Below are 24872 nucleotides of genomic sequence, written 5' to 3' on the forward strand. Positions count from 1 at the left end.
GTCCAGGGCAAGGAGTCTAAAGTGTGAGTAGCCTCAACCCACAGGCAAGTGATGGGCAGGCAGAGAAGTGTAAGCAAAATGGGAGGGTCCCCTAGCCATGGGGTGGGCGTGGCTCCCTTTCTAGTCTCTGATTGGCACAGCAAGGTATCTGCCCCTCAGCTACTCTCCATCCTGCCTGAGAAGTCAGACCACTCCTTGAGGCTCGTCACCATCCTGAGCCTTCCTAACATCACAGAGGCAATCACCTAGATGTCAGTTCTTATTAATTCACATCAACGTCTAGAAGCCATTTCCACCTCCATGCTGTCCCATAGCAACAGCATCTGCCATGTCATCCCATAGTAACAGTATCGGTCCTGTGCAAGGACACGGAGGGAGGGCCCAGAGCCATCTTTAAGCATCCCTGGGCAAGATGAGGGTGGAGCTTCTGTGGCCAAGCTGAGGAACCCGGGGTTTCACGCTGCCTATGGCTTTGATTCCCACATAACTCAACTTGGAATGCTTAGGGGTAGTCGTGGAGTGTCAGATGGGGTCTGGAGCCCAGTGCCTTCATTGTGGGGTACAGCATCCAATACCCCAACACATAGGTCCTCCTTGGGCTCAGTTGCTGGGATAGGTGGGTTACAATTCCAAAACTTGAAAGTCCAAGAGCTCCATAGGGTGAGGCCCTAGTTGTTGCCCTTCTCAAGCATGGACTTGGGAACTCCAGAGTTCTTCTGTACACACACACACACACACACACACACACACACACACACACACACACGAGGGAGCGAGAGAGACAGAGACAGAGACATAGAGAGAGAGAGAAAGAGAGACAGAGAAACTCTGGTATCCATCAATGCCAATCACCCTGAAGGTAAGAAGGAAGGGTGGTATGGCTGCAATTGCCGAGAGGGTGCATGGCAGAGATTGAGGACCAACAAGTATCATTGGGGAAAAAGGCAGAGAAACACACAGGTGCCTCTGGAATGAAGGTCCCCTCTGAACTGACTGATCACAGCTGGAGGTCTAGCTGCGGTCTGGGAAGCCCAATAGCTCATGTACTTTAAGAACACTGGTCTTAGGGTAGCTGAGTGGCCACAGCCGAGTAAGTCCAGGACCATGTTGGATGATGGGAAGGGGAGAGAATGAATGAGGAGGATCCCCAAGGCAGCCATGAGGAAGGGGTGCTTCCCACATCACCCTGAGGAGATAGCAGGAGCAGATGGAATCTGTGAGTGGTGGACACGTGGAAGTTTGTCCTTTCTGCTCCTGGCTGGGGCAGTGTCCTTCTCTACGACTGCCCCATCATGATGCATCAGCTCAGTGTTTGTTCGCCCAATCATTCTGTCCCATCCATCTCCTGGACAGAGGAACAGGTGCCAGGACCTGCTGGGAGCCCACTTATCTTCAGAGGCATCTGCAAAGGCAAAGTGTCCTCTGATCGCCTGTGCCAAGCCAGCCTCTCCTCTCCCCAGGGCGGGTGAGCGGGCAGATGGCCTCATGCCAGCCTTCATCAGCTCCTCTGTGTCTGGTAACCAGACTGGGGTGAGCCTGGGGCGGGGGCCTCCCCATACCTCAGGTCCAAGGCATGCCTGGGTGATGTGGGGTCATCACATCAGGGAACCACTGCCTGCAGGATCTTGGCAGGGGAATAGCGGGGTAATTGGGGTCAGCAGATGTCCCTGGTATTCTGGGTAGCTCAGCAGGCTTTCTGAGGGGAACATCTGGGCGCAGTGTGATGGCTCTGGAAGTTGCATTGATTAGCCCATGGCAAACTCTCTGTGTCACTAATCTCAGACAGATGGGACCTGAGCACCTAGTAGGTCATTGTTGGCACCCTCTCATTGTGAAGCTGGGAAAACTGAGGCAGAGAAGCCAGACAGTACCTTTCCTCCAGTTACCTCTGCTCAGCCCCAGCTCAGGTGCTAGATTCCAAAGAGTGGGTGTGCCCTGGACCAGCCTGCGGATGGTTAGGGCACAGAAGGGAGAGTGCTGAGTGATGAGATTTCCGGTCTCTGTCACCATGGGGAGCCTTGCTATGGACCTATGTGTCTGTCTGTCCCGCACCAGTGCACCAAGACATGTGGAGTAGGCGTGAGGATGCGAGACGTGAAGTGTTATCAGGGAACCGACATCGTCCGAGGATGTGACCCCCTGGTGAAGCCTGTGGGCAGGCAGGCCTGCGACCTGCAGCCGTGTCCTACAGAACCCCCAGGTGAGAAGAAAGAGGCTGGACACAGGGTGGGGGCTGGCGGGAGTTGTGGGCAGAGCCAGGATCTGACAGAACGAACACCAGGCATTAATAAGGGAAACAGAGAGACGCACGGGTGTGCTTCAGAAGAGGTCTTCTCTAATGGGGAGGGCCTCGATGGGGCTCAGGGATCCACACAGAGACCCATGTCTCGGGAAAATCACTGACCTAAAAGGTGGTTGAGGCAAGCTGTGGGACCAGGGACCAAGACGACCTGGCCTGAACAGCAGGTGCTGACTCTCAGGAGGCAGGCTGGTAGGAGCTAGGCATGGTCTCTGGTTTGGGTACCTGGGAAGATAGACAAGGTTTAGTCTCCAGAGTGCATGCAAATGTAGAGGAAGATGAATTCTATTTTGGGAATGCTGAGGCAAGGAGAGAGGAATCCACAGGCCCTGGAAGGGTTTGGACTTCTTAGAAGGACCAGGGACGATCCAAAATCCCCGGGTTTTACTTCCTTCCCCAAGTGAACAGATGGAACACCTAGTGAGATCCATGTTTTTCTGGAGAGGGCCTTGGATTAGGAAGGGGTAGCAGAGACATAGAGCTGGAAATCTGTAGTATGTGGTGTGCTCTGGACCTAGGCTTGGGGGAGCTCATCTGTTGTCAGTCATTGTGTCACTCACTCTGGGGTGCCCTTGGTGAGCTTCTGACTTTGTGAAGACACTTTGGCAAGAGTTGGGGACCCTAGGAGCTGTTCCTCTGGGGCCCCCTGGCGTTTCATCCTCCCCCCTTGTATTGTGTCCCATCCTAAGATGACAGCTGCCAGGACCAGCCGGGCACCAACTGCGCACTGGCCATCAAAGTGAACCTCTGCAGCCACTGGTACTACAGCAAAGCCTGCTGCCGCTCCTGCAGGCCTCCCCACTCTTAGCTGGTGTTGTGGCCCCCGAGACCTGCGCGCCACATCCTGGGGCTCTCGTTGGACACCCAACCTGCAGGAGGAGATCCTGGGCTGTGAAGACGTGACACAGAGAACAAGTGACTTCGGGGAGAGCCTCCAGAGCCCACGGGCCCCTTCTCAGATAAAGACACCTTGCTGCGGGAAGCCATACTTTCACTCCCAGGATCCTGTGTCTGTGCCCACACTAGAGGGACCAGAGTCTAGAACCCAGAGTAGGCAGTACCTGCCCATTTTCCAGGCCCTTCTCTGAGGTGGAAGAACCCTCTCGAGGTGACTTGAAGATGACCCTTCTTTGGTTGCGGGGTCTTGGCTCAGCTGAGGAGCCCAGGCTGCCCTGTCTCTGGAAGTATCGAAGGTACCCCATCCTAAGGCATTAGTGCCACCGTGCCTCCCCTCCTGGAGTTCTTGTGCTGGATGGAAGGGACGGCCCCTGTTCATGTGGTGTCCCTGCCACCTGCTCACTGGTGCATGTTAATAAAGTGTCTGTATTTATGGCAGTGTGCTGGGTTCACTCACTTCGGGCAGAAATGGTGGACAGCCTCAGGAGCTTCAGGGAGGCTGTGCCAGGGTTCCTCTGCTGGACAGTGGGCGCAGAGATGGGTGGGAACAGGGTGGTCTGATATATAAAGTAGACAAAAGGCAGTGAGAAGAGCAGGGAGTGTACAAGGATGGGTGCTGTGGACAGCAGGACAGTGTTGAGATAGAATCTAGCATGAATCTCCAGCCATCTCTAGCTGCCCTTGGTCTGGGGCTTATTGCTGGGATGGAACACAGGGCTATTGGAATGCTGGGGGAGCCAAGGGAACAGAAAGGCTAGAAGATACAGGACAGGACCACCAAAAGTACATGCCACTGTGGGCTCAGGTTTCATGTAAGGTCATCCGCTACTCTCTGAGGACCATCCTCAGGGCCATGAACCCAGATTCTCACATCAGGGTGGTTCCTTGTGGGTGCAGGGATACAAGGGAGCTATTGGATGGAGCTGCTTCAGTCTGGCTTTTCTGGAGTGGAAGAGAGTGGAAAAGAAAATAGCACACATGTGTGTGCAGACACACGTGCATGCACAGCCACTAGGGAGGCAGGGGCAGAGTCGGAGATGACAGTGGTTAGTCAGTCTCAAGACCACGGAGGAGTCCTCTGGGCCCAGGTAGTAGAGACACTGATGATTGTCTCTTGGGCTTTGGGGTCAGTCTGCCCCAGAGAGGTCTGTCATACAACTCTGTTCCTGAAGTGTTTAGGGTTTGGGAGGAAAGAGAGGCAGCCACACAGTCCAGTGCACTATTGCTCCTCTGTGTCCACAGGGACTGGATCAAGATAGCTGCTCCTAGAGATTTTATTTTTGTCCCCCAAAGCCAGAAGTTAGCGATTTGGGAGATGGCTGTGCTTCAGGTCACCAGCTGGGCTTAGAGCAGCTTCCTTGAGTTTCAGGGGCTGTGCCTCGACCACACCTAAGACCCATCGTTACTTTCTTCCAGGCTCCTTTTCCTCCTGATTTCCTCCCTCTTTGTCTTATTCCATACTCCTCTCTGTTGGCCTTTAGTGTATACCCAGCTACGCCAGGCTGTGTCAGGCATGTCCCCAGCACTGACTAGTTTAATCAGTTTTGAGGTGGGTAGCATGAGTGTCCCACTAAGCTGATGCAAGCTCAGGGACGGTCAGCCACTTGTCCTCAAGAAACACAACCCATCATGTTCAATCTGCTCTTCAAATTGTTGCACAACAATCTTGAAAGCCATTGGGGGCACTGAGAAACAAAGGTGGCTTGTTATAATGCCCCGTTTGCCTGAGAACTCTTACCAGCCCCTCTGAGCAGAGCTAGAACTCACCAACTGGGCTGGGAAGGTGAACTCTGTCTGGTTCCAGAGAGGGTCTGTGCCCGACAGTGCCCAGTGGATGGACAAACAAGCAGTCTAGTGCCATGGTGTGGGAAACAAATTTATTGGCTTTTGCTTTTTTCAGGGGTGCTTAGTGGGTCCCCGGCAGGTCCCATGGTGGTATTGAGTGAGCTGGTAGGGATGAATGCTTAATTCACTTCCAGGATGTCTGTGGAGCTATACAGAGATGCTGGAGGTTAAAAAAGGAGAGGGGCTAGGAGACAGAGACAGAACAGCCCAGAGCCCCCCTCCCTGAGTCACCCATACCCCAAGTAACGCAAGGACTGATGCCAAGGGGTAGAATGGGACAAAGGAAGAAGAGGGGAAAGGGGTAGGTTGGGGACTTCCGTGATTCTAAGGGTGGATTCTGTTAGCAAGACCAAACTAAGGCAAGGAAAAGAAAAGGAGAAAAAACAATTCAGAATGCCAAAGACAGCAGACCGTCACTAGCATAGTTCAGCTACCTGTAGCAAGGGTGGAGGGCCCTGCTGTGGTATCTGGCTCAGGAGTGGCCGCTGTTCTATAGGAAGGTACCTTCACGGGGCACCTGCTCGTCTCGGGCTCTACTACAGGGCTTGGAGATGAACTAGGGTCCCAAGGAGAAGGGCCTCTTGAGGCTGTGCCACCAAGAATGGTGTCTCTTTCAGAGCAGAGAACTGCACTCCCGAGGGCTGGGGTCCTGGGCTTGGGGCACCCTCAAGGGGTGGTCACCTGACACCAATTCCTCGTCCAGAGGAAGAGGGCTTGGAGCATCGTGGGTAGAGATGAAGCTTCCACACAGGGGCAGCCAGTTCTGGCTGTCTAGGCCTGGGGCCTCATTCCAAGCAGGAAACAGGAAGTGGATGATCTATAGCTCAGCTCCCCCAGGGACCTCAGTTCCCACCGAGGACCAAAGTTCCAAGGGCTTTCTGCAGTCACCCTTCTTCTCCCATCCCCCACTACCTAGATGGGGATGCAAGTCCATGGATGGGGTGGCCTGCCCAGGAGTCACACCTGAGACCCCTATTGCGTAGCCGGGTCACCTTCAGTGCATCAGCAACCTTGCTAGATGTGTCTGTGGTCGACTGGGTTTAGGGATGAATACTGAATGTGTAAATTTGAGTGTCAACCCTCCCAGAGTAGCGTCCCCTGTCCCCATGCCTCTTCTCTCATGGAAAAACAGATGGGGTAGAGAAAGCATCCCAAGAGCACTGTTGTCTCCTAAAACTCTGCCTTCTACAGGGAGGCTTGTCCATTCTCAGGGGGCCCAGCACAACGGGTATTTCAAGCTTGGGGCAGATGCTTGGCACCTAGGTTCAGGAGCGTGAGTCAAAGAGGCTGGGAGAAGGAATGGAGAGAGGATGAGGAGAAGGATGGGAAGGGGGAGACAGGGTGAGGGGACAGAATGTTTATTTGGTCCACGGTCTCTAAGGAAGGTTCATGCTTGTAGGGCCACTGGCAGCCAGTGAGGCCCCTGCTCCCTTGAGCAAGTAAGAAGCCCAAAGCCTGGAGGGAGGGACAGGTTAAGGCAATGAAGCCAGAGACAGACAAGTTGCTGGGGTTGACACTAGCCATCTTCTTACTTCCTGGGAACAGGATCTAGTCCCTGTGCCCCAACACTGCTTTACCTTATCCTCCTGACCCCCGCCTCCCTTCTTGGGTCAGCTGTCCCCAGGAGCTGCCACACCTGATCCATTGGACTTTATCCCTGTAAAGGGCCCGGGGATTCCCCATGCCTAGAGCCCCTAGGACAGGGATAGAGGGAAGACATGGCTGAGCAGAGGTCTGGGCATGGGGCCAGGGCATGCCATGGGGATCCTGCCATGATCTCAAGACCTTCCAGGGCTGGATGCTTCGGCAGTATGGAGGCCTGTCACACGTCGGTGCTAACACTGCGGCTTCGGGAAAAGGCCTCACGCATGGCTGAGAGGCGGTTGGGGTTGAGCGCCTGCAGGCCCTCAAAGGTCGCTGGGGGCAGCTCCACGTCCTCCTGGCTGATGCTTTTGTAGGCCACACGGCCCCCACCGTTGCGCACACCCTCAAAGTCGTCCTCCTCTGGCTCCTGCAGGAAGAAGGTGGGCGGTTCGTAGTAGGAGCAGCTGCGGCAGAGGGCGCGGGCCTGTGGGGACTTCTGGCTGAAGGAGGTGGCGGCAGCTGGGTAGAGAGCGGGCCCGTTGGTCAACACAAGGTTGCGGTTGGAATGTAGGGGCGGCAGGTGCGAGTGCACGGCGAAGTCGGGCTCCTCCTCGTCCTCCTCGGATTCGTCCTTCTTGCAGCAGTAGTACTGTGGACAGAGGGCCAGGTGACCACAGGGTGCTTCTCACCAGTGCTGACCAGAGGGTAGCCCTCAAGATTATGGGGTGACCCTGCTCAGTCTCCTCCACCTGTTCCACCACCACCCAGCATCTACCCCAGGCCGCTCTGAGCTGGCTGAAGTCCCTGCAATAATGTTACTTATCTATCTCACCCACACAACTGGATGTAAGTCTAATTTCCAATTTGTAGGCAGGGTTAAGAAACCTGAAAGTGGTAGGTTTGGGTAAGCCATTTCAGATCTTAGAGTTGAGTCATAGGCACTGGGTGTGCCTTACACACAGGTGTTTACTCCTGTCAGGGAACCATGGGGTCTCAGAAGCTTCTAAAGCTCAGTCAGGGAAGGCTAGGCAAGGCAGCATACTCTTCGCTGCCGCTTTCCTGAAGGGTGACTGTGCGCCACTGGAGAGTCCTTGAGTCCCTCTGAGCCTCAGCAAAAGCCTTGAGTGAGCTGGGTAACTGATCAATGAAATGCAGAGATCCCCCAGCCCCATTGCTGGGCATTTCCCCTGAAATCTGACTGTACCTCCTCCATTACATCCTGGATCCCGGCCCTCTTTGTCTTCTTGGGGGCTCTCCCTGCAGAGCCACCCTCAGGCTCCAACCCAACCAGGTCCCCTTCCCCATCCGTTGGGAGTACCTGAAGCCGACAGTAGCACAGAACAGCGATGATACAGAGCAGAATCACAGTTGCCAAGATGCCCCCAGTGATGACCACAGTCCCGGCTGTCATCCGCCCACTTCTCCATCAACAGCCTGCAACAGATACCACAGGGCACAGCATTGGTAGTGCCTAATGCAAAAGGCCAGAATGTGGATACCACAAACCGGAGATCAGCCTGGGATGGGGCAGGCAAGAGGAGATCCAAGCCTCTAAGCCTGTTCCACCTCTTAACCTCAGTTTCTCCATTTGCAAAAGGTGAATGTTAATAGTCAGATATTGAAGTTACTTTTAATTTTTATGTGTATGGGTTTTGCCTGCGTGTATGTCTGTACACCACGTATGCTGTGTTCATGGATGCTGCAAGGCTTTAGATCTTCTGGAACTTGAGTTACAGACAGCTGTGAGCGTCCATGTGGGTGCTGGGAATTGAACTGGGGTCCTTTGGAAGAAGCTGCTGGTGCTCTGTTATGTTGTTATTGTTCTGAGGTTTTTTTGTTTGTCTGTGCTGTGCTGTGTTTTGTTATTCAAAGACAGGGTTTCTCTGCTTAGTCCTGGCTGTCCTGGAACTCACTCTAGACCAGGCTGGCCTAGAAATCACAGATATCCTCCTGCCTCTGCCTCCCAAGTGTTGGGAGGTGCATCCCAGAGATGGAACTCGGCTTGTCAGGCTTAGCCACAAGCGCCTCCATCTGCTGAGCCTCCCTGACAGTCCCTTGTTTGAGCAAGAATGGGGAGAGTTGTTTGGTTGTATTTTGTTTTGACAGGTTCTGTCATTGGCTTGGTATTTGCAAAATAGTTGAAATGGCTGGCCAGCATGCCCCAGGGGTCCACTTCTCTCCACCTTCCCTGTGCTGGGATTGCAAATGTGCATACCACATCTGGCTTCGTACAGGGGATAAAAATCAGGTTCTTGTGTTTGAGCAGCAAATGCCTCACTGAAGGGCCACCTCTCCAGTCCCATCTTTCCCACTGTTAAGTGCTCAGTTCAATACCAACTAAGCGGATTTTTTTTCTAGTACTTTTTTATATCATGAAACTGAAAACAATAAACAATTTCTTTTTATTTATGAAATTCATATTTAGAAAAAATATAGTCCCAGTGACATTATAGGGAAGCGATGGTGAGCTCCCCCCCCCCCCCCGTGTTGTAGAATCAACCCCCATGACTTTTTCAGAATAAATTCTTAGAAGACAGATTCCTGTGGTCCTGATGCCGTGAGCTCTTAACTGCAGGGAGCTGGCAGCCTGCATCAGCGCGCTGCTTGCAGGGATCGTCCGGATGGACCTGTACCCCCAGGACACAGACTCTCCTTTGCCGTCTTCCCTTGTCTTCTGCAGGGTGACCATTCCAGTCGTGGCTGGTGCCAGCTGAAGCGAGACTTGGCAGCTTTCCTACAGCCCTTCTGTCTTCCAGGGTCCTTCCCTGAGCAGCCACAGGACCTGGACAAGCCCATCCCTTTCTCTACTCCTGAGCAGCCACAGGACCTGGACAAGCCCATCCCTTCCTCTACTCCTGAGCAGCCACAGGACCTGGACAAGCCCATCCCTTCCTCTACTCCTGGGCAGCCACAGGACCTGGACAAGCCCATCCCTTCCTCTACTCCTAAGACGTTCTGGTTTTGTGGGGCCTGGTGGAGATGGCCTGGAGGGAATAACCGGACCATTTTAAAGGAAACCCCGCACATCTTAGTCTACTAACCAGCGCTTCTGTGCAGACAAAGGATGGGGACTCGGAAAAGCCTCTGCTCTGCTTGGCCTCCCCATTCTCCGAGATGCCGTCCTTACCGTGGGTCGGTACACATTAGGACCCCATTCGTGTGAGACCCTTTCCTTCCAGAACGCCTCAGTTCTCACCCGTCCTTCTCTTGCCTCCCTGCCATGTGGCTAGAGAGAAGTGTACTCATTCATCTTACAGAATCTTCTATGTATTAGAGTTGGCGTGTTTCCTCATGTGGCTGCTAACAGGCCCTTCGGGACCATTTGGAACTCTAAGATGGCCTCCTTATATGTCACCTTCAAGACCTAGGGCCAGTTCCCCTTCTCGTGATGTTGCGTTGACAGTGGTTCCGTCTAGTTTTTTCATCATGTGATGTCCCCTCCTGATTGCTACCCAACTGTTCTAGCAATATCACAGCAAATGCAAAACAGTGATTTTTATGTCCCCCCCAAAAGTTTCATTTTTTTCACATTTTCTATTCAGGTTCTTCCAGATAAAGTTACAAAGAGCTTGCTGAGCCTGTGATAGCAAAGGCTCGTTTGACGATGGGAGGCATCCATGCCCAGTTCTTCCCCCATCACCTCCTAGGGCAGGCAGAGCCTCCCCGAGGCTTGAGGCTGTCTGAGGCTCACTGCAGCGTTCGTTGCTCACTGTTTGGCGTGTTTCCATCTACTGCAGTCTTTATCCTGCAGTCAGTGGTCACACTGTTCCAGCGAGGCTGTGGGTTTGGAGGCCTCTCATGGCTGCTGCTGTTCCATCCTGGCGACCTCATGAGCCTTTGGTGGAGTTTAATAGGAGGTAGCTCCCCGTCTCAGTGTTCACAACAACCAGAGCATGGGCATCTTCTATTGTGAACTAAGTTATTATTTTACTTGTGTGCATGCCCTGTTCCCTTAAGACATGGTTACTCACTGAACCTGGAGCTTGCTGTTGGCTAAACTGGGGACCAGGACATAGGGATCCTCCTGTCTCCAACCCCCTACTCCCAGGGCTACAGGTGCTGGGGTTCCAAACTCAGATCCTCATGGGTACACAGCTCTTACCCACTGAGCCATCTCTTTGGCCAAACAATTTTAGCTTAATTTTTTCGAGACACAGCTTCATGTAGACCAAGCTAGCCCTGAACCTCCAGTCCTCCGAGCTCTACTTTCCAGGTACTGAGACTCCAAGCAGGCACCACCTGCCGATATGCTTTACCTTGTCAGAAGTAGACACCTAAGACATGAGTTCCTATTGATATTTGCACTTAAACTTTGGGATTCTGGTTTTTTGGTTTGGGTTTTTTAGTCATTAAAATTGGATCTTTGACTTCTCTCTTAACATCCTACACTTCCTTGCTTTCCCCCTTGCATCTGCAGCAATTTTGAAACGGCAATGTCAGCGTTCCGCCGAAGCCTCCTGAAAGCCTGCCGTTTGTCTCTCTGCTCGCTCCCACGAGGACGGAGTTGAATGAAAGGACTTTCAGAGGCACCAGGGCAGTTCTTCACAGTGGCTCCCCACCAACCCCACATTCAGATTCGTCTTTTCCTCATTTGTTTCAAATATAAAAATTAATGAAAATTTTCTTTTCAATTATACAAAGTGCCTGGCTAAACAGACCGCAGCATAAATCCGGGAGCATTTTGGAGGCCTGCCTGCCTGCCTGCCTGCCTGCCTGCCTGCCTCCCTCCCTCCCTCCCTCCCTCCCCCCCCCTCCCTCCCTCCCTCCCTCCCTCCCTCCCTCCCTCCTTCCTTCCTTCCTTCCTTCCTTCCTTCCTTCTTTTCTTCCTTCCTTCTTTCATTTCTTCTTTCCTCTCTCTCTCTCTCCCTCCCTCCCTTCCTTCCTATGTTCTGCCCTGGAAGCAACAATCTATCTTAGCTCTGCATTTCTCCTTTCATGGCCACGTCCTCAACGCACACCCAAGAATACTTTCCCCTCTCAGAGAAAGAAGGTGCTGTTATATCTGTGCCCTCCTTGGCTTCATGCACAGTCTGGCCTGTGCTACAAGGACAGCCTTACCGAGCCTTCTGATCCGCTGCGGAGCTTGCCTGGCCTCTTCACACCCAGGTCAAGCTCCTTTAGAAGAGCCTAGATCACCCAGCTGGATCCCACAGACACTGTTGTTCACCTTTTGCTGTTACAGAAACATGCACACGTTTCTGAATTTCTGCTAAACCTGGCCAAGACTTGCTGGCACTGGGGTTGACTGATCAGCTCCCAGAAGTGTAGGAGAGTAACTGGAAGTCTGGTGCTTTGTTCTGATTCTCCAGGTCTGGGTGAGGAGGGTGGATACGAGGCGTTCACACATATTTGCGGCTGGACTTGGGAGGGTCAGATGGCCTCATGAGGTCAAGCAGGGGCCTGGGTACAGATGGAGGAGATATGACATGTACTGCCAAGGAGAATCTTGCTCAGGCCATGCTGTGAGCCAGAGGCAAGGTTGGAACGGGAATTCAAGCCCCAGAATACAGATGGACAGACAGATGACAGATAGGTCCAGACAGACCCAGAGAGACAAGGCAAGAGACACAGACAGACATAGGGACAACTCCAACCAAATACAAGCAAGTCCAAACAGCCCTGAAGTGTGAGACAATGGGGTGCAGACACGCTGGAGACCCAGACAGGGAAGGAGCCCTAGGGACCCTGCACATTCCTGGGCATACTGCCTGGCAACTCTAGCCCCCTCAGCCTCTCGGGAGGCCGAGGCCAGCTGGCTAGCTGGCCTTGCTAGGGCCGCAGGTCTACAGAGCTGGAGCTTAGAGTCAGTGTGCAGTAGAGGCGGCTGGAAGGAGGCCTGTCCAGGTACAATTTTCTCTCAGGAGGACGACCCTAAACTGTGCTCACTGTGACCACAAGACTCAGTCACCCTGCTCTCATCATTCTGTTGGGGTGTAAGAAACATTGATTTTTCTGGGATCGCTGAAGAGATCCCAGAAAGCCCCCCTTAGTGGTCAGAGGAGTTGGGGAGGGTGGGACAGGTACTAGAACCCTGATGCTGTAGGCAAAGGACTGAGGAGCATCCACCTGGGAGGTGCAGCAAACTGAACAATGTCCTGAGTGAGGTGACTGGGCATGTGTCAGGCTGGCACACACTGGTGTCTTATGGCTGAAAGCCATGACAGCAGGGACAGGGCCCTGTAAGAGGAGAGAGGAGTCATCCCTATCATCTCCCTGCTTGTCAGACAGACCCTTCTCTCTGAGATGGCATGGTCCCCCATGGCCCCCTTGGCTGTCTGCTTGCAGTGATGTGCTACACATAGCTCAGAGAGGGAAACTGGCCTGTTCTATACCAGTCCCAGCAAGGCAAGCACTCTGGGTCAGCTTAGAGCAAGATCTATGGATGTGCTTAGGAATGTGTGGGTCTCTGGGGCTCACTCCGTCTACCCCCCCACCACATGACTACCTCACCTGCACGATGGTCCTGAATCCCGTGGCACCCTCTTGGGAACACGCACTGCAGCAGACGGTTTGGGGTACAGCCTTACCCTTGCTCTCCTCTCTGGGCTCTGCCTCTGAGCCAAGAGGTGGTGGCTGCATATCTACCCTTCTTGCTTGTCCTTAGATGACAGCAGGGATATAAATGGGCTTGAGGTGAATGCGCATCCTAGCCTGGGATGGACAGCTTCTCTCCTGGGGAAAGGAGTTAGGAGATCCACTGGTCCCTGCTGTCAATGGCCTGTGTGAAGCCACATGTGGCAAAGGCTGTCATTTTCAGCCAAATGTGTGGAGAGTCAGAAGGCTCCGCAGACGCAGAAGTGGAGATGTCCTGACTGAGTCTCCAGGACCCTCTGAGCCTGTAAAGATGCCACTTTAAGTGGGTTTGTGCTGTCCACACCCAAGACAGATGACTATAGAGATAGCCCCATGGGCCACCATACTGGTGGGAACTTGCTGCACTCAGAGAGGCCAAATGGGAGGCAAGTGGCCAGCAAGCTGGAATTTAGTGCCCTGAAGGTCAAGACTGAAAGCCCTTCAATGGGCCACCCCCATCACGGGGCTTACACACAGGCTCACTGACAGTCACAGGGACTGGGGCTGGGTTCTCCTGGCAGTATATGCCCCAGCGAAGGGTGTCTCCATGGATGCACGACTGGAGCTGAGGGAGGAGAGAGCTCACAAGAACCATGACAGGGCTGAGGGACCTCTGCAGGACATGGAGAGGAGTGCTCTATACAATGACTCAAACAGAACCCGAGGACCAGCCTAGCGCTTCCTTGGTCAGTCACCAGACAGACCCCAGATGCCTCTGTTCCTTCCCTTGGAAGGTTAGGGAAACACTAAAGATTCTGCGAGGGACAGGATGATGTCATACTAGAGGCACGAGTCCTTCTTTGGTTCCGAAGATCTGGCCACACTCGCCACAGAGCCTCTCCCAGGTCTGAGAGACATGCATCCCTCTCCTGGCCCAGGCTGTTTTCTGCTGCTCTTTAGGGCCTGGGTCCTCTCCAACGGCAGGCAGCCTGTCGGCATGATGGGAAAGATGCCAGCTTAGGCCAGGTGCCCAGGGCTGTCAGCAGCCACTGCTCCAACACCCAGGCCATCCAGCTGGAGCGTCTCAGCATCACTTTTCTGATACACACACCCCCGCAATGGGTGCCGGGTGCCAGGTCCCAGGGCTGGCCCGGCATAGACACACACTCAGGCCACTGGCAGTTCTGCTCACATTCAGCCTGACATCATCTATATTTAACTACCAACAGTCTCGGGGGTGACCAGACCTCCCTTGGCTCTATCCACCTGCCTTCCCTCTGGGATACCCCTTTGCCCACACTTTCATTGCCATCAAAGCCCGACATACGTTTGCTTAATCCAGAAAGCCTTCCTGAATCTCTCCAGCGTATACCACATCTTTGAAAAACACCCGTGCTAGAAGGAACCACGTAGCATGCTTCCAGTCAATGGAAAGAGAGTAAGGACCAAGGGCCGCCTCCTTCCACCTCACCCCATTGCTCTTGAGTTCTCCCTACACTTCTCTTCAGAGACTTGGACTTTCCACAGCCGCATCCTCTGCCCCCACCTCAGGGCAGAGGCCTCCTCCTGGGCCCCAGCTCCCTCATCTGAAATGCTGACTCAGTACAGGTCGTCAAAGGCTTCGAACATTGGTTGGTTTTTAATCAATTTGCAAGGGGTCTTGGTGATTTAGATATGCAACCAAATGTAAGGGCCATGAATGTAAGAAGCGCCTGGCACGGAGTCAAGGTGTTAGGGACAGGATTTCTGATTCATTTGGACTTGAGGGAGGCTTCCCAACAGGTTCCGAGAAAAGCAAACCTGAGTACCTAAGAGTACAGGAAGGCTTTGGGGCTCAGGGAGGGAGCTGGGCTGGATCGCTGGGAGAAGGAGCCCAGGGAGCTTCCTGGAGGATGAGGAAGTTTCTATGCTGGTCCTTGAGGGAAAGAGAGGAGAGAAAAAGCCTAAAGTACCCAGGACAGTCCAGTCAAAGACTAAAGCAGGCCTAGTGGCACCTGGCAGAGACCCCCCACAGTCTGTCTGCACCCCCATGGCGACTCTGCAGTCTTCTCATGCCAGCCAATGAAATTTGGCAAGGCTCTTGCCAAACTGTTAATTGCCCCCCTGGGACCATAAACAGGTTTACGGCCTTATAAACACATGCTTGCCAGCCCCAGCTCTGATTTCTTCAAGGACAGAGTATAGGATGGAACTATTCTGTGGACCCTCCACCCATTCTTGGAACCTGCCTGTGGTTCTGGTGAGTGACAGCGTGTTTCCCATAACCCATGTCTAGGCAGCCAGCCTGGAGGATAGCCATGTTACAAGCTCCTGTTGTCTCCTGTGTAGAGGCCCAAGCGTCGGGGGCGGGGGCGAGGCAGGAAACACCTGGCAGCAGAACCAGACGCCTCTACCTGCCTCCTCCCGTGAGCTCCCTCCTCTGGCAGGAGCCCCCCACGTAGCTGCCATCTGGACTGTGCATTCTGTGTTTAACCCACTCCTTTCTCTGCCTCCCGCACTGTGCCCACCTTGTCTTCTTAGCCTTAGAAGACTTTTGCACCCCACTTTAGCCCCTGCCAGGGTCCCACAGGATACAGGACACATAGACAGCTTTGTGAAGGCCGGTGCTCTGTGGCCAGGGGAAATCCAGTTGCCTCATTGGGTCTAGGGACTTTCAACATCCCAGGGCACCAGAATCGAGGGCCTGGCAAATGCAGCTGCCTTGGGCCACAGTGGGGCAGCATGGGATCCTGAAACTTCCTTGTTTAATGGGGGTCTCTTCCAACCCAGTGAGGGTATTACTGCTCACTTCCAGATGGAGAAACTGAGGCTGGGACAGGGAGGATTGGCTCTGTCTGGGAATCCAGGCTGGCTGGCCTCACAGCCTCTTTTCCTTGCCAGAGTCTGGGCAAAGGCTTATGGGGACTCAGAACCCTTTTCCTCCCCCGAGCACATCTGTCTGGTTACAAGTATTTCTGCTACCTGGAAGCCCAAGGGCCCTGCGGTCCTGTGCGAGCTGAGAGCGGCCTGCAGGGTTCCTGTCTAGACCTCCTCTGCATTTGTTCCCAATTTCACGCTCTGCAGGCTCCCAGATTCCTGTGTTCGTTCAATAATAAATAGATGGGAAAGTGTTCAGCGGCTCTGTGTGGCTGGATTGGTCTCAGAGACACTAACCAGAGCCCACCAAAGGGGAGGGCTGACAGGAGGCGGCTGGCTGGAGGGCATGCCAGCAGTGTCGGAATGTGTCCCCTGGCACTGCCAAGCCTTAACAGTGCTCCCCAAGGACTCAGGATGATTCCCAGGGGCTCATAAGTTGTAGTGGACCCCAGAAAATTTCCACAACAAGGGGATTAATAAACCTAGGCCCAGGGTTGGTTAGGGAGCTGTTGGCATAGGAAACATGGGGATGTCCAGAGCTTGCCTGATTGGTGGCCTGCACTCTCTAAGGGTCCCCTCAGAGGGAGCATAGGGACCCGCACATTCTACCAGCCATCTCCAGAGTATTATAGGTGGAAGATCATCTCAGGCTCCAGTTGAATAACTCAGACTAAGCCAGACCACTGAGCTTGGCCATGTGTTGTGGGCTGCTGAGCCCATTTAACCCTGGGGTTCTCCGTAGGTGGATGATCTTCCCTGGTGGCAGAGTGAACCAGCCAGCAGATGCACCACAGGCCTCTACATATCTCTGCAGACATGATCTGACCCACCTTCTGTAGGAATACACAGGCCAGAAAGATGATAGGACCAACCAAGACAGCAGAGGTGCCTGTGTCCCTGGAGGAGCCTTCCTGGAGCTCAAAGTCTTGTGGAGGATACTCTGAAAGGTCACATGCTGACCAGTTACATCTGGCTCAAAGTCTAAGAGCCGCACAGACAGAGGATCCACAAGGCAGGAGCCCGGTCCCTGCCTGCATGGATGTGGCTCAGAGTTGGCAGGGAGGTGAAACCAGGAGCAGAGAAGAAACCACACATCTCCAGGGAGAGGAAGCCCAGGCTGAAAGGGAAGCTGGAAACAGGAGGGAGCTGGGCTCTCTCACTTCTTAAGGTTTATCCTTGATGAGGTTGCCTCAAACCCCATGAAAAAATCCTGCATCCTGCCTGGACCCAGAGAACTCACAGGGTTCCCAGACCCACAGCTTGGATGTAGAGAGAGAGCTGGTTAGGCAGGGTACAGAGAAAACAATGCTACTGTCTGAGGGCTGCGGCTGGCTTCTTGGGTGAGTGGGTGCTGGCCCCGGGAGCACCGAGCACTGCTATAGCCTGCTGGGCACAGTTTCCGTGGGTTTGCTCCAGAAGCCAGTAGATTTTTTTTTTTAAACCCTCAGCCTCTACCTGATCCAGGACTCAGTTTCCTAAACCAGGGCTTTTGTGTAAGGGTCTCATGGTCTCTCTGAGGTAGAGAGAGAAGGAGAGAACAAGGTAGAGGAGGGAGGGAGAGAGCAAGAGGGAAGGGGAGGGCTGGGAGGAAGATGTGGTAAAGTGCTTGCTCAGAGAGCATGAGCATCACAGTTTGGTCCCCAGTACTCATGTGGACGCACCATCTACAATCCTAATGCTGGCGAGGGAGCTGGCCAGATAACCTCAGGGTATCAGCAAACCAGAGATTCGGTGAAAGGCGGTGTCTCAGAAATAAGATGGAAAATTGTAGAGGCGGACACTTGATGTGAGCATCTGGCCTCCACAGGCGCGCACACTCGCATGCACACACAGACATACATACACACACACACATACAATCACACGCGCATACACACACATACACACAGGCACGCGCACACACATACATACACACATGCACATACATACATACACATACACACATACACACGCACACACATGTGCACTCATACATACATACACACATACACATGCATACACATATACACACATACATATGCATACACACATACACATGCATACACACATACACACACATACACACGCATACACACATACACACATACACACACATACACACATACATACACACATACACACACATACACCTACATACACATACATACACACACATACACACACATGCACATATATACATATACATACATACACATACACGCATACACATGCGCACATATACATACATACACACATACACGTGCATACACACATACACACACATATACATGCATACACACATACACACATACACACATACACATACATACACACATACACATGCATACACACATACACACACATACACACATACATACACACATACACACACATACACACATACATACACACACATGCATACACATACATACACACACATGCATACACATACATACACACACGGCAAAAACAAAGGAGAGTGAGAGATAGGACTTAGAAGGGAACCTCGAGCCTCTCCCCATCTGATCCCCCATCGTACGCCATCAGGGAGAAAAGCGAGAAGTTCCCTCCTTGGGCTGAAGAATCTGATTTAAAAGTGGACACTGTTGACAGTCAGGCCTGAAGCTGTGGCCTGAGGCTGAGGCTGGTACTAGGTGGAGATGGGGCGGTGGGGGAGTACTAAGTGACATAGGAGGGTAGAGCTCCCTCCCTCCTGGGTAGAGGAGGGGCTCTGCCTCACGGAAGAAGGAGCTGTGCTTCAGTGAGAGGAAACAGCTTCCAGACTGGGGTAGGAGGAAATGCAGGTGTGAACATGGCAAGGAACAATGTCTTAGGGTGTCCATTGCTGTGAAGAGACACCATGACCATGGCAATCTTATAAAGGAAAACATTTCATTGGGGTTGGCTAATAGTTCCTCAGTTCGGTCCATTGTCATCATGGTGGGAAGCATGGTGGCAGGCAGGCAGACGTGGTGCTGGGGAGGTAGCCGAGAGTCTGGATCCACAGGAAACAGGAAAAGAATGAGACACACTAGGGCTGGCTTGAGCTTCTGAGACCTCAAAGCCCACCCACAGTGACACACTTCCTCTAACAAGGCCATGCCTCCTCAACAAGGCCCCACCTTCCAATAGTGCCAGTGAAGTCATTTTCAATCAAACCACCACAGACAGACTTCTAAAGGCTGAGCTCAGCTGCTGCTCAGAAAAGTGCTGAGAGGTCTCCCTCCCGGTGCTCTGAAATGGTCACACACCTGTGTAGTTGGCTTCCGTCTCTGAAGACAGCCCTTCCACAGCCGACCTTGCTTATTCTAACCAAGCTGAGACAGCCACTCTTCAACAGGAGGATGCTCAGAAACATCCCAGGCGTGAGCCATCCTCATGCTCTAACCTCTTTGGTGTTACCGCTGGGCTTCCCAAACCCTAACATCCGTGCTCACTCAAACACCCTGACTGTGTTCCCACTGCCTCTTCATAACAATAAGCACACACCCCGTCGCTAGTCTCGACACAAGGAGAGATGTGATCCCCTCCACCACCTCCTGCAGTCCCTAGGACACCCAGGTAGGGCTGTTATTAGCCTGTTCTACACACAGGAAATAGCACAGCCCAGTATTTGGAAAGACAAGCGCACACAGTCACCCAGTAGAGATACACGGGTGAGAGAGGGGGAGCATGCTATTCAGAGCTGATGCCGTCACCTGTCGCCAGGTCCAGCTGCCTGCAAGTGTGAGAACAGGGGTTTACTGTCCTCTCAGCTCCAACACCACCTCAGGAAAGAAAAACTGGCTTCCCACCTGTTGGCAGTCCTCCAGCCACAAGGGGGCAGTACTGTAGCATACAGTGGGGGCTGTCTCGGTCTGCAATTGTGTGGGCTGGGTTGGTGAGGGAAACTACCACAGGGTCCTGAGTGTGACAGGGGCACCTAGTGGGGAGCAGGGTCTAACTTCTGTGGCTCCTGCTCTCACCTGCCTGTTCCAGCATCTCCTGAGGGCACAAGTCAAGAGAGCTGCTGTCCCGTTCAGGGTCTCCCTGGGATTGTAGTTCCTTCCCCCTTAAAAATAACAAGGTGCAGAGGTCCCGTTTCAAATCCGTTTTACTGCTGTTGGTTTTCTGGTTTTATGTCTTGTTTGTTTGTTTCTATTTTTTCAATTGCAACTTCCTCTCCAGTACAATCCTTGGTTCAGGGCCTGGCCAGAGGGGTGGAGAGTGCCAGGCCCAGATATCTGGAAACGTTAGCACCCCATTTATTAAACAGGTACCATGTGCCAGCATTCGGTTAACCCTCACAACATGTCATGCATGGTTGGAACATGTTCACAGAGAGAAAAGTAATGGAGGATACAAGCATGGACAGGGCCCATGTCCAGATGCCTCAAATTCAAGTCTCATTTTTTAGTAAAGCCCTCACTGGCCTGAAGAGAGGCCCTGAGACCCCCATGGATGTACCCCAAGGGCTCAATAATGTGAGTCCTGCGAGGCTGTTGAAGGGCCTGGTTCCTGGCCCCTGTATATGAAGGGTGTGGAAAGGAAGGCAGCAGCCCAGTGGGCAGGGGAGGTTGGGGCAATTGAATGCCAGCTGGGTGGGCAACCATCCTGTTAGTTTTCCCCCGTCCTAGCCTGAGATAGACAGATGAGGGATGGACCAGGTCCATAGTCTCTTCTTGGCTTGCTTGACCTCTGGTTCAGACCCAGCTGGGCTTTTGTACCAGACACCCACGCATACTACATTTATTGGGTCTCTGTCTGGCCCGCCATCTCTTCCTGACAGTTCTGGGGATGCAAGAAAACTCCCAAACCCTAACTGGCAACACGGTCCAGAACTCTGACCCCAGCCAGGAATTCTAGACTGTGCTAGGGTCCCCTCTGTGAATGGCCCTGAGTGCAGAGGGGCTGACATGTGTGAAATAGGGCTGAGAGAGTCGCTGGACACTGCCCCACCCACCCCATGCCTTCTGGAAAATGAGTGTGCCGGGACCCTGAGAGGGACTGGCTCTTAAACTCATCGCTCTGCTTTAGCTGTAGTCTCCCCTGGCATCCATGCCTAACCCTGAGGAGACTAGGGCATACTGGGCTGTTAACAAAGGCCGAACACCTGCTCCCTCCCTCCCCATGCTCTTCAGGCTACCCAGCAACACCCCTGCCATACCCCTGCCAAGGGTGGTACTGAGAGGCCATCAGTCTTTTAAGAAGAGGTTTAGCTATGCCTTGGCTTTGACCCCTGCCCTGCCTCCTTTGATCCACCGCCAAGGCAGGCTTCGAGTTCACTTAGAACTCACTGCACGCCAGGCACTGTTTTGGTCAGGGAACAACTCACACTTAAGCTCAGGAGACCAGGTCCTGGGTAGCCTGAGGGGGCAGGAGTAGTAACTGAGTAAGACACAGCCAGTGTTCCCTTTATTCTGTCCCCTCCCTAGCTTGTTACCTGCTGGGCACACGCACACTGTCAGCCAATTCCCAAAGGTTGTCTGTCTACCTTCCCCTAGGGTTCTGTATCTGGATGACTGGCTCTATCTTCGGGGCTTCTGGGTAGCGCCCAGGCCCACTTGACCAGCTCTGAGAGGGGGCTGATGCAACCAGCTCAAGAGCCACATGCTAAGAACCTTGTACTAAAGAAAGAGACCAAGGCAAGTCCAGCCCGACAGTGTCTCCAGAATACAAGCCTTACTCCTTGGGTCCCACCCAGCTCTGTGTCCTCCAGGCCTGGTGGCTGTCTCTGTTTCAGAACAGGACAGCGTTGGACATGTAGGTGGTTAGTTCCCTCGATGATCCGGAAGTCCCCTCCTTGCCCTGGCAATGTCTCTCTTGGTAGCTCTGCTGTATGTCTGACCTCCAGGGGTACCAGCTCTGGCTTTTTCAGGCTAGATTCCCTAATGCCTCGGGTTCTACAGGGGCCCTGAGACAGAGGCCCTGACAGACAGCAGGTACTCCATAAATGCCAGTATGGTGAAGCAGAGACACTGGAAGCTCAGTGGTTGCGGTGGCAGTGTGCCAACATCTCCTCGAGATGTGTCTGTCTGTTTGTTTGTTTCATGGGGTCTCACATTTCCCAGGAGGGCCAAAAATGACTGTGGGCCTCTGCTCCTCTTGCCTCGTCTCTTGAGCACTGGGGTTGCAGACGTGAACTACCATACCCGGTTTATGTGTCACTGATGACTGGAACTCAGGGCTTTCTGCATGCAGGGAAAGTGTTCTTTCAAGCTCCTATCTCTGAGACTTCCTCTTGCATAAGGGAATATGGACAGCTCTGAATGTGGGAGCCTCAGGTTGGAGCCCTCTCCTGGGTTGCCCAAGGAGAGACTTCACAAGGGGGTACCTCGTGGATGATTCATGGCTCTGGTGAGGGTCACATACCAGAAGGGGCAGGGAAGAAAGAGACCTGAGCAGAGCTGCTTCTGGTCCTTGCCAGTTGGGTGCCACTGGGAAACCCTGTAGCCTAAGATAACTCAGTTTATTTGCCTTTAACACTGGCATGGTGACAATTTAAGCTTCTGTAGTGCAAAGGAGAGTGCCCTTGACACCCCCATTAGAGCCTCACCACCATCCCGGAACTGGAGTTAGAGACCTCATCTTACAGGACAAGGAACCAGTTCCAGAAGCAGTGTCACTTGTCAAGGGTGCAGGACAGGAAGAAGCACAGTGTGGCTGAGCTGGGCCTGGGTGTCGGGCTACAGCTGGGATCCGGGCTAGAGTAAGGCTGGGCCTGAGACTAGAGCTGGATCAGTGCTGGATCTGGGCTGTGAGCAGAACTGCTTTCACTTGGGGCTGAGGCTGGAGCAGAACCAGGTTGTTTGCCCCCCTCCCCCCCACGTGCCTCTGCCTCTGGCATCCCCCAGGTCTTCTCATTTCTCTAGACAAGAACCCAATCAACCACTGAGTGTAAGCATGGGTCTCTGGTTTGATAGTGGGTCCGACCCTGGCTGTGGGTGGGAACAGACATAAATAGAATGAGAGCTGAGTCCATCAGGTGAGTAGGTCAGGAGTCAGCCAGTAGGTCCGGTGGGCTTTGGGAAAGGAGCCACTCCAGTCAGGCTAGGGGATGGGTAGTACTCGGAGCTCACAGGTAGGAGTGAGTATTGTCACTGCAGGCAGCCCACCTGGGAAACAAACTCTGTCCCTTCAACACTGCACAAAACCACACCTGTGTGTGGTGAGCACCAGGCCTGGGCATTAGCCACGCCGACCACCTCAAGGGGCCTTGCACTCCAGGCAGCCCATGCCCAGGCCTGTGAGTGCACAGGTCTGGGCAGCTTGATATCATTGTCTGCCTGGGCATCAGAAAGACCAGAACAGAAACTTAGACATTCCTCCTGTCATAGTATTCTTGTGTCCTGGTTCCTCACCTTATATTATTTCCTGTGACAGGATCTAACTATGTAGCCCAGGCTGGCCTAGAGCTTTCTCTGTAGCCCAAACTGGCCCCAATCTCAGGATCTCTTGTTTCATCCTCCCAAATGCTGGAATAACAGGGTTGTGCCACCACCCCTGGCTCTGTCGCTTATTTTGGGACAGAGTGATCATGCTGCTCATTAGACAGCCCCTCTCGCTGTCATGCTGACTGCGTGATGAGCACTGGGCTGCACTGGGTGTCTAGGGATGAGCAGGGACACAGTCCTGCCTGTTGAGCCCCCAGGATCAGGGCTGTTGGGCAGGCTGGCCACACCCTAGCTCAGGCCTCGTGTGCGGCAATGGTCGGGCAGTGTTGTGGACTCAGTGGTAGCACTCACTTTTCCTCTCTATTTCCTTTGCAGAATCTGAGTTCTGGGCAGGCCTGCCTTGATCGCAGTCACTTTCCCTGGCCCAGCACAGGAGTTAAGTCGAGGGGACAAGAGCTGGCGTAGGAAGGGTGTCTAACCCCCGGGGGTCTGCAGGGTGGTGGATGCGGATGTTCTGTTCTCTGTGCATGAGAACAGCCTCAGCAAGCCGCAGCTCACAGTCTCCAGAACAGCGCCCTCCTACTGTGTCTTCACCAGTCTCTCAGTGCAGAACTGCAGGACCTAGGCCCAAATATCTGTGTCCCTAGGCTCTCCATGGTTGTCCGCCTTTCCCATCCCTACCCTCTGTTCTGCTTGGAGCCTCGGTAGCCTCCAGGACTCCTTGAATTTATCTATGCAGACACTTATTCCCCAGCCTGCCAACTGAAAACCTAGTAATTTGTTTTTCTTGTCTTGAGGACTTTGCTAGTCATCCCTGAACTCCCTCAACTTCTTGTTCAAAGCCATCATTCAGCCAGTTCCTCGAGCAAGCCTTCCCTGAATCCCACCCTTGCTCCCTCCTCTGGAATCCAGCAGCACTCACTGCCCACATTGTACACTTGGCATTTAAAAATCTACCCACAATTCGGATGAGGTCAGGCACTTTCAGGGTGTGAAGACCATAGACATCTCCCTACAATTTGGCAGCAAGTACTCGCTGAGTTCTAGCACATCCTGGGCCTGGATCTATGTCTCTACCCTGTGTTGGACAGTTTTATGTCAACTTGCCACAAGCTAGAGTCATCTGAAAGGAGGGAGCCTCAACGGAGAAAACGCCTCCATAAGATCCAGCTGTAAGGCATCTTCTTGATTAGTGATTGATGGGGGGAGGGTCCAGCCCATGATGGGTGGTGTTATCCCTGGGCTGGTGGTCCTGGGTTCTATAAGAAAGCAGGTTGAGCAAACCATCGCGAGTAAGCCAGTAATCAGCACGGCCCCATGACCTCTGCATTAGTTCCTGCCCTGCTTGAGTTCCTGTCCTGTTGATGGGCTACCATGTGGAAGTGTAAGCTAAGCAAACCCTTCACTCTCCAGCTTGCTCTTCGATCACAGTGTTTCCCTGCAGCAGTAACAACACTGACCAGGACACCAACCCTTGTGTTGGCTTAGTCTCTCTGGCAGTGTGAATATATCTTAGTCCTAGGAAG

The 24872-nt window shown here is 53.2% G+C and overlaps 2 protein-coding genes across 3 annotated transcripts in view; one reads left to right on the top strand and one right to left on the bottom strand.

Moving 5' to 3' along the window:
* Adamtsl2 (ADAMTS like 2) overlaps positions 1-3616 on the top strand; it is a 32147-nt gene extending 28531 nt beyond the window's left edge. For both annotated transcript variants that reach the window (XM_057755816.1, XM_057755817.1), the window contains 2 exons: positions 2056-2200; positions 2989-3616. In XM_057755816.1, coding sequence (XP_057611799.1) covers positions 2056-2200; positions 2989-3107 — 264 coding nt within the window. In that variant the 3' untranslated portion in view covers positions 3108-3616. The remainder of the gene's footprint in view (positions 1-2055; positions 2201-2988) is intronic.
* A 1450-nt stretch (positions 3617-5066) lies between these two features.
* The window catches only part of Fam163b (family with sequence similarity 163 member B), a 31165-nt gene continuing 11359 nt past the window's right edge, over positions 5067-24872 (bottom strand). The window contains exons 2-3 of the mRNA XM_057755339.1: positions 7944-8059; positions 5067-7274 (exon numbers count right to left, since the gene is read on the bottom strand). Of these exons, the coding sequence (XP_057611322.1) occupies positions 6864-7274; positions 7944-8036 (504 nt within the window). The 5' untranslated portion in view covers positions 8037-8059 and the 3' untranslated portion in view covers positions 5067-6863. The remainder of the gene's footprint in view (positions 7275-7943; positions 8060-24872) is intronic.

Source organism: Chionomys nivalis, chromosome 22, assembly GCF_950005125.1.
Source record: "Chionomys nivalis chromosome 22, mChiNiv1.1, whole genome shotgun sequence".
NCBI lineage: Eukaryota > Metazoa > Chordata > Mammalia > Rodentia > Cricetidae > Chionomys > Chionomys nivalis.